Source organism: Trachypithecus francoisi, unplaced genomic scaffold, assembly GCF_009764315.1.
Source record: "Trachypithecus francoisi isolate TF-2019V2 unplaced genomic scaffold, Tfra_2.0 Lachesis_group13, whole genome shotgun sequence".
NCBI classification, from domain to species: domain Eukaryota; kingdom Metazoa; phylum Chordata; class Mammalia; order Primates; family Cercopithecidae; genus Trachypithecus; species Trachypithecus francoisi.
In genome coordinates, this window is record NW_022681458.1 from 67,988,493 (window position 1) to 68,003,736 (window position 15,244).

Here is a 15,244-nt window from a genome sequence, read left to right on the forward strand (position 1 = left end):
CAGTAGTGATTTTTCTCGAGCAATATAGACTTGTTCTGGCATCACATTTTCATCAGTGATGACCTTGGCAAATGTGTCAGTGAATTTTTCATTGATTTGTGATCAGCAGATGCTTTATCACCACAACATTTTAAAAATTGAATGGAGTGTCTTAAATTTCTACAACCAGGCTGTTGAGTATTCACAATCCCCTTTAATTTTTAGTTCTTCAGTAGATCTTTGCTTGTTTTTTGATCATATTATTTTTTTATTTTTTATTTTTTTGCAACACAACTGTATTTATAAAATTTTGTTTACACACAAAAAATGTATTTTGCTTAAAAATATAATTTACATACATGTACAACCACACAAGGGAAATAACAAAATGTTAATACTAGCTAATTTCTATAGAGTTGGCATTTTAAGTCAGAGGGGTCAATACCCCTCTGATTTATGAATAGATGTAGTTTATTAAATTTTTTTCTCTATTTCCTAAACTTTCTATAAGGAACTTGTAGTGTCTTTATAATAGGAAAAAATGTTATTTTAAAAAACACTCCATATACTTTCAAAGTAGACTAAATTCAAAATATTTACACTTACTCATTTTCATCTTCGTTGTCAAAAGAAAGGAGGCTACTATTTTTAATTTGTTTTTGTGAGCTCTTTTTGACCGAGTCCTGATTTATTTCATCTTCATTTGGCTTCTTCTTTTTTGAGCTTGCTGTTAAACCTGAATATTTTTCATCTGAGGGACGCTTGACTGGTTTTCGGTATATGATTCTTCCATCAGCTGGAGCTGGTTCTTCATCTGCTTTGGCAGCCTTTATTTCTGCTTTAATTTTCATGACTTCTTCAACTGACAGGTCTCCCCTTTTCAAAACCACCACTTGAGGCTGTTCATCTTCTTTGTCACTGTGATTTCCATTTTCATCTGGGGGCTGAGGCTGAATTCTCTTACTCTCTATGGTGGGTCCCTCCCCGTAGCTGACCCGTTCCTTGAAGCGGGCCAGAAACGCTGGCTCGGCTGGCCGTACGTACGATACCTGGTTCCGCTTGCTCATGGTAGCTCTAGGTAAAGACCGATCATATTATTAAGTAGCATGTGTTCACTGTGATACTGATGGATCCACTTTTTCAATACATGATTGAGATCTTCATTTTTAGCTTTATTTGGTGTTTTTCTGTTTTTCATTAACTTCTGTTCATCACTTTTGGTATAGAGTGCCAACAGTTTATACCCTCGTTTCTTCGTGTCATATATGGTGGACATTTCAACACCATGCTCTCCTGTAGGACGTTTCACACTTACACCACTGTTCAATTTCTCCAGGTCTTTCTGTGCTAAAGATAAACATAAACACTTCCTTTTTTTTCTTATCACTGTTAGCTGTAGGGGCATCAGCAGGCCTTTTTTTTTTTTTTTTTTGACATTTTCAAGAATATTTTTACACCCCAGAGCACAGAATAAGCGAAAAACAAGTGAGTAATGCACATAGGTCTTGGCCCTATGTGGGAACATCAGCAGGGAACCTGTGTGTCCAGCCTGCACAACACATGCCATTTTATACCCTTTGTGGATGTGCTTGCATGGAGGTGTCTGGGTATGATCGGAGAAGATATGCCAGCTCAAGAGGGCTGAGAGGATCTTCTTTCCTCTTGGATATGCTGTGTAAACTGTGTGCTGTGCGCTTGCATTTTGACTGTGAGCTGTCACAGAAGTCAGGTTTGGAATTTTCCACCTGTGGCGTCATGTTGGAGCTCATAAAGTTTTGGATATTGGAGCATTTTGGATTTCAGATTTTTGGATTATGGAGTTCAACCTGTATCTTGTCAAGCTTATTTCCTTTTCATATTCAGTGTGTTTGGTCTTGTTTATTTTTTCCATATAAACTTAAGAATCAGCTTTCTACATCCTACAAGTAGAAATCTTGTTGGAATTATTATTATGAAGACAATACATTTATACATTAACTTACTTACATGTTTTGAATCTTCCCATTCAAAAACATGATACGTTCTTTTACTTGTTGAAGTATACTATTGGAGCATTTAGAAATGTGTTAAAGGTCTCTCATGTTGGTTTTGCATATTTCTTGTAAAGTTTATTTCTAGATGTCTTGTCTCTTTTTTGTTGGTATTGTAAATGTGGTATTCTCTTGTGTTATGTTTTCTGATTGCTGTTTATATATGAAAAATACTTTATTTATGTATTTATTTGAGATGGAGTCTTGCTTTGTCATCTAGGCTGGAGTGCAGTGGCGCAATCTTGGCTCACTGCAACCTCTACCTCCCGGGTTCACTCGATTCTCCTGCCTCAGCCTCCCAAGTAGCTAGGACTACAGGCACGTGCCACCACACCTGGCTAATTTTTGTATTTTTAGTAGAAGCAAGGTTTCACCATGTTGGCCAGGCTGGTCTTTAACTCCTGACCTCAGGTGATCCAGTCACCTCAGCCTCCCAATGTGCTGGGATTACAGGCATGAGCCACCGTGCCCGGCCTGAAAAATTCTTTAAAAGATCAGTTTGTTTGCATAATTCTTTATTAAGTACTGTAGAGATTACCTAAGGAAAATGTGAAAAATATATTTTCTTCCTTAGTGACTAATATATAGGTTGAATATATAAAGCTTATATGTTTGAAATTCTCAGACTACTTTATACTCATATTTAAATTATGCATTTCAGACTATCATTGGGAATTAATGATAAATCAGCATCAGTAGAGTGAATGTATAAACTCAACATAGCAAAAGCCTTCCTGGATGAGGTAGATTTTAAAGAAATACTTGAAAGATGGATAAAATACAGATGAGAGGAAATTGGATCTAGCACATTAATTCAGTGCAGTGGAATACTATGCAGGCTGTATTAAAGTGGAAAGCTGTCTGTCACACTACAAGTGAAAGAATAGGTTATACATAGAAGCATTCTGGTTTGTTTAACCAAAAAAAAAAAAAAAAAAAAAATAGGCTCATAGGAAAAAAGTCTCAAAAAATAAGTATTCGAATATTGACAGTGGTTATTTATAGATTTCTAGGTGATTTCTTCTTTTACCTATGTATTTTAATGGTGATTACTAGTTGTCCACTATAATCCATGCTCTCCTTCTTCTTGGCACATGGCTGCTCATCTTTACTACATTTTATTTCATTTTTTTTTTTACTACATTTCCCAATTTACCTTGAGAATATGTGTTTGTGTTTTTTGCAGTGGGTTGTGAAAAGAATTGGTATGTGACACTTTTTGGCCTGGATCTCAAGACATTGTGCCTTTTCTAGTAGTTGCTCTTTTCCTTTTATGCTGTTTTAATTGGAAGTACTCAGACCATTCAGATGATGACAGTGCCTTAGAGAATAGCAGAGCCATGACTTGGAAAGTACCTGAATCTGTGAATGACTACAAGGAACGGGGAGCTGCTCCACCAAGCTGGACCATTTATGTTAAGATTGAAATTAAAGAGAAATAAACTTTTCTGTTTGTGAAGCCACAGTATTTTGGAATCTCTTTTACTTCCATAGCCTTATTTACCCTAGCTAATATATCTGTATTTTCTTCATATATTATAGACATACATATTACTTTATAATTTTAAAAAAAGCTACTTTTCAAACAACTTGAGAACATACTATGCATATGATGCTTAAACTTGCTTTTCTTGTTTAATATAGTCTGAATATCTTGCCCATTTTGTTGAAATAAATATTTTATTTTGGAACAGTGTTAGATTACAGAAAAGTTTCACAGATAATACGTAGAGTTCTCATATACACCTCACTCAGTTTCCATTACCTCTTATGTTATCATTTTACTGTGATACATTTGTCAAAACTAAGGAACCAACACTGGTATATTGCTGTTAACTAAACTCTAGACTTCATTTAGATTTCACCAGTTTCCACTAATGTCATTTTTCTGTTCCAGGATTCAATCCAGGATATCACATTACATTTACTTGTCATGTTTCCTTAGTCTTCTCTGTTCTCCTTATAGTTTCTTAGTCTTTCTTTATTTTTCATAACCTTGACATCCTTCACTGTTCAGATATTTTATAGACTATTCCTTATATTGGGCTTATCTGATATCTTCCTCATGATTAGACTGGGTTGTGGGTTTTTGGAAAGAATATTATAGAGGTAAAGTACACTTCACATCATATCCTGGAGTACGTGATAACTACATGCCATTAGTGATCTTCCTTGCTTGGTTAAGGTAATGTTGGTCAGGTTTCTTCACTGTGAAGTTACTGTTCTTTCCTTTTCATATTTTCTTTTGAAAGCAGGATAAACTTAGGCCACTCTCAAAGCAGAGGAGGAAACACTCATTTTTAAATGCTAAATTTAATTTGATAGATGTCAGTCTTCATGTTCACCAGACCAACATTGCATACTTGGATTTTTATAAAAAACTTTCATCCTGTGGACAGCTGAGCAGCCAGCATGGAATCAGGCTGGAATTTCCTTCTTTAGTTGCATGGACTATAGCCTGCTGGTTGAGAACAAGAGAGGAAGAAATGAAATCAAAGAATATACCTGTGTCTCAACCCCAAAGCCCCAGTTTTTCTTTTGGTCATCTTGATTTGGAAATCAAAGCTAAATTCCTATCTTTAGAGACCTGAACATTTCTGATAGTATTAATGAGAAGAAGAGATACTGAGTACCCTTTATTGAGTTCCTCTTGAGATCAGGACTCTGCAAGGCCTTCTACATGCATCATCTCATTTAATCCTAAGAGGAAAGTACTACTATTATCTACATTTTACAAATGAGGAAACTGAGACTTAGATTTTGACTTGCTTAACACTTCCAATGTGTAAGTGGTAGCATCCAGATCAAAATCGTCATTTGCTTATTTTTGCCCTCTTACACATCACAGTACCACTAGTTCTACATAAATGAGAACAGTCTAGTTATCAGAGGAGTATGGTATTCGATAGAGGGATAAGGTGGCTATTTGGGAGTACTGAACAGATAGCCTGGAGAGATAAAGGCCACTAATGCTAAGTGGTGAATTCAGATTTTCCAGCTAGGGTTCTCCCTTCTCCAACCTGGATCTTGTGTGCTCTGTTTTCTACATGTTTTCTGTACCCTAGTGCATACTTCCTGAAATATCTGAAGAAACCCATGAGAGACTGAACTCTTCTGGTCTCAGTTTGACTCCTCATTGCACAGCTCATGGCTGGATTATCAAGTCTGGCTTTGCTGTTGGCCAGCTCATTCTGATGCCAGTGGCCTACTTTCTGCTAACTTAGAGTCCTGGTGTGCCAACACATTGTAACTAATCCCTCCCTCAGAACTGCACTTGTTGTATTTTTTTCTGGGAGTAAGTTATGTGCAGATACAGTAGTTATATTAGCCAAGATTGACCATTTTTTTTGCTGAAGTAGTGTCCCATTTTATTAAAGATGTGATGCTGGACTTCCAAAAAAATGGCATTTTTAGAGATTGTATGGAGCCACTTAACAGTGAAACTTTTGAACATTTTATTAACTGAGGCAGTACACACTTTTCAGTGAACTAAATTCTTTGACAAACAGTGAGATTCTGGCATTTATGGAAAACTTTTAGTTTAACTCCCACAATTAGATGAGGTAATTGGGGATGGAGTAACTGACAGTTTTGTTGTCACCATCAAATCAACTCAAAACATCTTGGATATTGCATGGCATCTTACAAACAGGATAAAAAGACAGCCCTAACCTGGAGAGACCTGCTTGGGAGGGTTGTTGATAAGATGGTGAATTGAGGGATGAAAACAGGGATTTTTTTTTTATTTAGGAGAAACAAAAATGATTTTCTGTCTGATAGTTATGACCACAGTAATCCATTTGTACTGCAGATGAGTGGCCCATTGCTGCCGTATGTGTGCACCTTCCTCAATACCCATTTGTACTTCCCAGAAATTGAAAGAAATTTTTAAAAAGAAATTAAATTGCATATAATACATGTGGATCACTCTTAACTCTTTTTAATGGCTATGTAGCATTTTGTCATAGGAACATACCACAGTTTACTTAAATGATGGATATTTAGGTCATTTCAGATTTTTAGTGCTTCAAATATTTAACTGTTTCTTCCCTCTTTCAGTTCCTTATTTTATTGAGAAAACAGAAGCAGTCAGAAGAGAATTACCTCCCTCTTTTCCCAGAATTTATTCACTCAAGGATATGATAGTGAACAAACAAAACAAAAATCTGTGCCCTCAAAGTGCTTATATGCTAAAGGAGGGAGATAGACAATAAATAAGGTGTTTAAAAAGTAAAGTATGTTGTATATTAGATTGGCAATAAATACTGAGGAGAAAAAGTAGGGAAGGAGCATAGTATAGTAAGTGTTAGGGTGGAGTTTGTAGTTTTAAAGGCCAGGAGAGATTCACTGAAGTTGACAATTGAGTAAATAACTGAAGGAGGTAAGGGAACAAATCACGTAAATATTTGTAAACAGAGGCAACAGCAAATGTGAGTGCCATGAAGCTGAGTGAGGCCTGCTGTCTGAGTTCTGTCACCCTACATCCACTTGCATCATATACTCTACCTTTCCCTCTGATTATAACGAGTGAGTTGTCCCTGCCAAGGCTAACCCCATCCACTTGCACATGAAATCTGCTTCCCTCTGTCATATAGGACTGTGATCCTGCTGTCATGCCCTCTTACCTGTGTCACATTTTCTCTCTAGTTGGTTCCCATGAGCTTGCAAACATGCAGTAATATCACCCATCTTTAAAAAATGAACATGAAAGAAAAACAAAACAACAGAGTCCCTTGGCCCTCATTCCCTCCTCTCCCTAGCTACTGTTTTATTTGTTCGCCTTCACAACAAAGCTAAAAAGAGGTTGTCTCCACTTCTTCACATTCTATTCCTTTTTTTTTTTTTTTTTTTTTTTTGAGACGGAGTCTCGCTCTGTCGCCCAGGCTGGAGTGCTGTGGCCGGGTCTCAGCTCACTGCAAGCTCCGCCTCCTGGGTTTACGCCATTCTCCTGCCTCAGCCTCCCAAGCAGCTGGGACTACAGGCGCCCGCCATGTCGCCCGGCTAGTTTTTTGTATTTTTTAGTAGAGACGGGGTTTCACCATGTTAGCCAGGATGGTCTCGATCTCCTGACCTCGTGATCCGCCCGTCTCGGCCTCCCAAAGTGCTGGGATTACAGGCTTGAGCCACCGCGCCCGGCCTCTATTCCTTTTAAAAACCTACTCCAGTGAGGTTTTGCTCCCAAAAGAGTGTTTTAAAATGCCCTTGTTTATGTCACCAGTGACCTCTATGTTGCCAGTTGCTCCTTTTCCATAATTTTCTCTGATAAAGTATTAGCAAATCATGGTTTTTGTTTGTTTGTTTGTTATTTGTTTTGCCATACTAGAATGTAAGATCCAAGACCATAGATACAGGGGTGCTCTTCAGTATTTGTTGAATGAGTGAGTGAATGATACTACCAGCCTCCTTGTACATACCTTATATGTACCATTGTCCTCTTGCCTGATTTGTTTTCCTTGGAGATAAATACCTAAAAGTACTAAAATGATAATTTCCTAAAAGTACTGAGTCAAAGGGTGTGTGCATTTTTAAATGCTTTTATTACTTGCTATTAAGCAACCTCTTTAACCAAAACATGCAGTTAGGATTTGTTTGTTTTTAAAACTTTGACATTTATCATGGACACTTCTTAAAACAGATTATTTTACTACTTTTGATTTCTATCTTTTCCCAGACTGCCAGGATCAAATGATGTATGCAGAAATTCCAGTGTAACTTGTATTTTCATACTTGAATATTCAGTTAGGGCCAGGTAGGCCAGTAGAAAAGGGTTCTCCTCAAGTTTTGTGTCCACAGGACAGTGAAGACTTAGAATGTCACTGAAGCTGCATGACTGTCTTTAGGAAAAAAGGTTTTAGCCATTATACTGCATCCTGCTGTCTTATCTGAGGAATAACACATTTGCTAGAGGTGCTTTCCTTTAGATTGCTGCCCCAGTCAGAGGTCAAGTATTGTGGTAACTACACTTTTGCTATATTGATTGAAGAAACAGAGCACTAACGCACATACAACAAATTTGTACTCAGATTGTATGGCTGGATTTCTGGTGCTATACTTAAAGCTGAGGAGTCTGGTTTTACTTATCCGTTCCCAGCATTTTGTAGTCAAAATGCGGATAAAGCTATTGATAAGAATAGAAATGGATACATTTCTCGGTATTAGACTGAAGGTAAAATATTAATAGTTGCCCACATAAATATAATATTTATAACAAACTTTTATTATCAAATCTTTAGATTTTTTTAACCTTCATTGAGAAAAATGTTTCTGCTAATGTTAATTAGCTAGTAACTGCTGTTTTCAGTGTGCTTCAATTACAGTATGTTGCTTGATTATATGTTATAAAATAAACTTAAGGTTGCCCTAGGCTGTTAGACTCAGTAGTTTATGTTAGCTTATAACCTAGAAGCAGATTTCTTATAAATTTGTGAGTAAAGGAGAAAAGTGAAAAATGAAGCTCTGTCAAGATATTTTTCTATTTTATTATGCTTTCTCATTAAATTACTCTCTTTCTGGTTCTCATTATGTGAGTTGCAAGTGAAAAGTTGCCAGTCCAGAATGTTTCAGAAACATGGAGCGTTTCAATTATAGCTATCACTACTGTCTAATAATTGATAGCAAACATTTATTAAGTGCTTACGATGTCAGATGTCAAACCCTAAGGTCTGGGTTAGTAAAATTCATAATATATCTGTCTTTAAGAAGTTTGAAGCCCAGTGGAACAATTAAGACAAATGATGAAATGCTTTACAATTCAGATTTAGTCAGTAAGTAAATGTTAGTAAATCTGCTTTATAAGGAGCATGTAGTTTTAGGAAATTTATTATAATATTGTTACCCAGTAGATATGTCTAAAAACCTTTATATGTTTATCCCACATGAACCTTTTTCTGTTTTTCAGATAATTCAGCAAAAATATTTATAGGTTCCATAACTGTTGATATTGAAGAGTTTTTTAAAGAAGTATTCCTAAGTTAATATAAGATTCCCATAAATCAGCCTTTAGTGTAGCAAATATATATATTTGAATATCTAGCATATGGACATGAAGTTTTGAATATTTAATAAACTGAAGTCAGTATACTATACTGAGTACTTATGCGTAACTGTTTTGAGATGTTTCTATTTATTTAAACTTTGATGTATTGTACAATAGCCAGTCATTTCTCACAGTTTGTCAAACTGTAACCATAAAGTTACACTTTAGGAATTTAGTTTTTAAGTTTTTTGTTTTTTTTCTTTTCTTGGTAATGTTTTATCCTGGATATGTGTAAAATAAACTACTTACAGTTAAAAAATACATGCACTCCTGTGCATATAATTTTCTGCCCATTCATTATCCTTTTAACTTAAGCATTATCTTTGGTTAAAATCACTACTCACATTTGCTTTTTAAAATACCTAATGTAGTTTTAATATAAGTTATATAGCTCAGATCATAAACTAAACCAATACAAAATAAGACAAGTAAGAAATGGATAAGATATGGCATCTTTCTTGCTGTACTCATTCCTTTCTGGTGGAAGTGGAACTTTTAAAAATAGAAGGTAATACTGTTTAGGAGCAAAGTTTTAATTTTGTTCTTGTTGAAATAATTGATAAATTGCTTATTTCTTTGTAAATTTGTACTTAGTTTCAGAAGTCAGGAGTTTATCAGGTTTGTACAAGTTTTTTGGAACTAGTTTTACAACATAAAATAATTTTGCTATCTTCTCATTTTGTGATTAGACATTTAAACCAAATATAAAGCTTAGGTTAAAGATGTTGAATAGAAAATAGCATATATACTATATATGTGATTTGAAATGTACTTTGTTCATAGGCCCGTATAAAGACAGTTTAAGTTAGCTGGCCTAATGTATGCAGAAAGTAATAACAATTTGATCATATCAAGTGTATGTTTATCTTAAGGAAGTAGAGTAAGTTTACTATATTTTTTCTTGCTCGTGAATTAATTAAATTTCTATCTTACTTTTCCAGATCCACCAGTTCCACCAGGCTTTGAAACTGTTGATTATTTCTAGTGTTCCTTTGTGGAAGGAGTGGATTTATAAATTAAAATTGTCTTGTTTTACCAGTGTTTATTTTGATTTCGTTTATTCATAAAATTAGTTTAGTTCTTCCCAGACAGCTGTTTTGATTTAATTAATAAATAGAAAATAGGTGTTTTTAACTTTTGCATAGGCTTATAATATGCCACCAAACATCTATAATAAATACTGAAATAAATACCTGTATTTGGCTAATACCTATAATAAATACTGAATGTTAATGAAATTATGACATAGCATTGAACCTTTAGGTGTAAAAAGAGTTTGGATAAATTAGCTGTAGTTTAGTAGCAATTTGAAATGTACAGCTTTTTTTATGTAGTTTAATTCAGTATTTAAAAAATAGGGCTAGTATATTTTGAAATCACTAGAGAATTAGTTGAATTGGGGAAAAGTCAACAACTTTTTGTAAATTAAGTTTTTTTTGAGATCTATTCTTTCCTTTTAATTGATATTAATTTTCTGAGAAGTTGATGTTAATTTTCTGATTAATCATTTTAGGTTGTGTCTGAAAAAATTTTAAGAAATCCAAATGTATTTGATTTTATTAAGCTGGCTGACTTTGTCAAAAGTCTGGAAAAAATTTAAGAAATTCAAATGTACTTGATTTTATTAAGCTGGCAGACTTTGTCGAAAGTCTGAAAAAAATTTAAGAAATCCAAATGTACTTGATTTTATTAAGCTAGCTGACTTTGTCAAAAGTCCATTGCTGTTTGCTTAAGGTTTCTAGCTTTTGCAGCAGAGGATAATAGTGCTCTTAAATTGGATTTATGCTAACTTTTAAGAAACATATTTGTTCCAAGCAGACTAAGAAGTGCAGAGATCCATGTCAATATTCAGAATTCATATTTTCCTTGAACAGAAGGTTGTGATAAAATGGTACATGGTGTGTTTTCATTGCCTGTTGAAAGACTTTCATGCAGTTAAAATAAGCATTTTGATGGTGGTTGAATTAAGAGTTTTTGTCAGTCTCTTCTCATCATGGATGATTAGACTAAAACGTCTGCTTGTCTTGACTTGAGATCACCACAGCTTCAGATAACATGCTTTGTGATTGAAGGTCGAAATATTTTGAATTCTAATAGGCTGCCAGATGAATTGCTTGAAATAGACTGTAAAATTTCAAGGCTTCCTTTTCCATCTGCTGTGAAAAGAACCATTGGGAATGGTTGAGCTTGATGATCATAGAATTACTGGATGGTGATTCTAAAACCCTCAAAGGGAAGTTGCTATGGAGATCTAGTTCCAAACTGTGAAATGATTCACCTTTGAAAGGCTGCAGGGTCTGAGAAGCTGAACACATCATTGTTCAGGTGGTCATTGGTTAGGAAATTGCTGGTGCCTGTGTAATCAGCACTCCTGTGGTAGTTAACGATCTAAAAAGGTTTGTTCTGAACGATGTGGGACAACAGCAATGTGCATAAGATGGCTTCTCTCAATCATGGTTTGCTCAGCCTGGTGCTTGTAAAAATACAGCAAACTAAATAGCACAGAAATGAATTGCTTTATTGAGGGAATCTTTTGAAAACAAAATTTTGAATTGATGAGTTTAGCATCTAAAATAAAATGGTTCTTCTTGAAAATAAAGTTTTTGCAGAAACATGCATTGTTTTCTTTATTTTAATTCATCCCCATACCTCCCACTTTTTGTGATAAAAAGCTCTTTGTCTCTCTAGGTGTAAGACCTTACCATGATGAAATGTTTAGCTTTTGATATCCTAGAGTACTATTTCAAGAGCCTTCTTGCATAAGTACAGGGGCACCTGAGAAGGAGTTTAGAAAAGCCCCTCCTCATTGAGAATGAGTCTAGGAAATCCCCAAATCATTAGAAGTAGAAAGTAATTAATCCACTTACAGCAAATTGTTTCCCCTCAAATTGTTTTTTATTTGCCTATTTGTGACATGTATTTTAAATTGCTATCTTTTCCAATTTTTGTTTTTATTAAATCAGCTTTTGTTTTTATTTCTGGAAACCTGAGGCCAAAATAATTTTTGAAATCCATTTAACAGCAAATTATTATAAACTGCTATTCTCCCATATTAAGATTTCAAAATAGGTAAAATTCAATCTTAGTTAATTTCCTATCAGCCTATAATGGTGAACTTTAGTAATCAAGTATGAAATCTTATCAAAAATAATGTATGTATATCAAGTTTGTCTGTATGGTGTTTTCTCCAGACAACATTAAGGTAAAATATACATGTAACAAAAATCATATATTCTTAGTGTACAGTTTGATGAAGTTTATTGTACACAGTTGTAGATCTACTATCATAGTCAAAATACACAATGTTTCAATCATCCTAAAATGTTTCTTTGTGTCCTTTTGCAGTTGATCCTCTCCCCTAACCCTTATCCTTAAGTACTCACTGATCTGCTTTCTATTGTTGCATTTTTATTATATTTAAAATTTCATGTAGTATCATACAGTATATAGTTTTTTCTGTTTGACCTTTTTTTAAACCTAGCATAATGTTTTTGATATTCATTCATATTGTGTACATTAATACTTTCTTATTACTATGTAGCCTTTAATATTATCAGTTTGCTTGTCCATTCATTAACTGGTGGACATTTGAATTGTTTCCGGTTTTTATTGTTATGAATTATTTGTGTAGAAATGTTTGTATGGATATATGTTTCTATTTCTTTTGGGTAAATATCTAGAAATGGGATTGCTGAAGTGTATGGTAACTGTATGTTTAGCTTTATAAAATACTGCCATACTGTTTTCCAAAGTGACTGTAACATTTTGATTTCTAACCAGCAATATGAGTTCCAGTTCCTCCACATCCTTTCTAACACTTGATATTGTCAATTGTTTCTAGTTTAGGCATTATAGAGAATATTTCATTGTGGCTGTCATTTCTGTTTTCCAGCCTATTAGTGATGACCGTCTTTTTGTTTGCTTACTTCCAAACTGTATGTCTTCTTTGGTGAAGTGTCTGTTTAAATCTTTTGTCCATTTTTAGTTGGATTATTTGTCTTATTTTGAGTGGAAAGAGTTCTTTACATATTCTAGATACAAATTCTTTGTTAAGTATATATTATATGAAATTTTCTCCTAGTCTGTGGCTGGCTTTTTTTTTTTTTTAATTATGTCTTTCAAAGAACAAAATTTTTCATTAGGATGTTCATTTTATCAGTTGATTTTCTCTGATATTTGTGTTTTTTGTGTCTGGTTCAGAAATCTTTACCCAGCGCAGTGTTACAGATATTTTCTTTTGTTAAAGTTTAATATTAAATAACTTTAGCTCTTACATTCAGGTCTATCATCTTTCTAGTTAATTTTGCATATGGCATGGGGTAAGGTGTTAATTTTCTTCCATAGAGATGCATAGTTTTTCCAGAATCATTTGTTGAATATTTTTCTCTCACTGAATTAACTTGGCACCTTGTCAAAATTCAATTCACTGTTTTAGGAGGTCAAGTGCAGGTCAGTTTGTGCACTCTATTCTGTTCCATTGATCTATTTGCTTTGGCAATACTATACTGTCTTGATTACTATAGCTTTAGAGTAAGTCTTAAAATTAGATAGTGTAGGTCTTCTGACCCTTTTCCTATTTTTTAAGATTTCTTTAGCTTTTCTAGTTCCTTTGCATTTCTGTATAAATTTAAGAACCTGAAAAAAAAGCTTGCTGGAATGTTTTGATTTTTGACTTTGTATTGAAACTGTCAGTGGAGACTACCAATCCATGAAGGTGATAAATTTTTAAATTTATTTGGATCTCTTCTCAACAGTATTTGATAGGTTACAGAGTATAAATCTTATACATATTTTGTTCATTTTATCCCTAGGTATTTAATATTTTTCTGCTATTATAAGTGATATTATAGGTTAGTTTTAGAAGCCCCTAATCAGGTTGAAGTAGTTACCCATTATTCCTAGTTTGCTGAGAGTTTTTATCCTGAATAGGTGTTGAATTTTGTCAAATGAATTTCTTTTATCTATTGGAATGATCTGGTTTTTTTAATTCTATTAATATGGTGAATTACATAGACTGATTTTTGAATGGTAAGCTTTTATTATTCCCAAGATGAACTCACTCTGTCATTATAAATAAACCTGTGTGCTTTTGAATTTGATTTGCTAAAAATGTTTTAAAGGATTTTTACATCTGTATTAATGAGGGATTATTGTTTCTGTGGTTTTCTTTTATTGTAATTTTTGTCAGAATTTGATACCAGGGTAATATGAACCTTGTAAAAATCACTTGTGAAGTATTTTCTCTTTGATTTCCTGGAAGAATTTATGGAGGATTCATGTTATTTCTCCCCTAAATGCTTGATAAAATTTACCATGGAATTTTATTTTTTTATTTTTATTGTTTTTTTTTGTGGGAAGGTTTTTATTTCAGATTCAATTTCTTGAACCGATGTAGGACTATTCTTATTTTCTATTTCTTCTTAGTTCAGTTTTGGTAATTTTTGTCTTTATAGCATTTTGATTACTTCATTTAAGCTGTCAAATTTATTGGGCATAAAATTATTAATATTCTCATTGTATGTTTAATGACTTAAGACCTATAATGTCTCCTTTTTCCTTCGTGATGTTAGAATGAAGTGTAATTTTTGTCTTTCTTTTTGATTAGTCTATCTAGAGGTTTATCAATTTTGTTGAGCTTTTTAAAGAACTATGGGTTTCACTGATTTTTTTTTCTTTGTTCATTTCCTATTTCACCAGTTTATTCTCATATCTTTTATTATTTCCTTCTTTCTACCTATTTGGGTATTTTAAAATTACTTAAGACCTTTTTTTTAACAGGTGCTTATAGGTTGTTGACTTATAAAAAAATCAAGTTGTAAACTTTTATCACAGATTTCAAATGAAGTTCTTAAAAATCTTAACTTGAACAAATATAAAACAATTTAAAAACCTTTCTTTAAAGGCAGATTGAGAAAAAAACAGGCTTAAAAATATGTTTGTTATTAACAGAAAGAAGCATATTTAGGTAAAAGTAATAAAAACCTCACGCTGCATAGGTAATGCAAATAGTTCTAGTTATCTGATCGTTGGACAAAAAGCAAGTACTTAAGGTCTTCAGCTCCAATCTTTTGTTCATTTCTTATTGCTGGAGTTTTATATTCATTTCTTCTTGTTAGATGACTAAACAGGATGATGGTAGATAGTGGATAGCCTTATCTGCTGGCGATCTGACATTTTTCACCACTTTGCCATCTTGTGG

The 15,244-nt window shown here is 33.7% G+C and overlaps 2 protein-coding genes across 2 annotated transcripts in view; one reads left to right on the forward strand and one right to left on the reverse strand.

Moving 5' to 3' along the window:
• The window catches only part of OLA1 (Obg like ATPase 1), a 178,076-nt gene that overhangs the window by 61,032 nt on the left and 101,800 nt on the right, over positions 1 to 15,244 (forward strand). The gene's annotated exons all lie outside the window — the stretch shown is intronic.
• On the reverse strand, positions 258 to 1,083 carry LOC117094846 (uncharacterized protein KIAA1143-like). The gene has a single exon (XM_033231095.1). It carries the CDS (start codon positions 1,044 to 1,046, stop codon positions 582 to 584), a length of 465 nt encoding a protein of 154 aa, XP_033086986.1. The 5' UTR covers positions 1,047 to 1,083; the 3' UTR covers positions 258 to 581.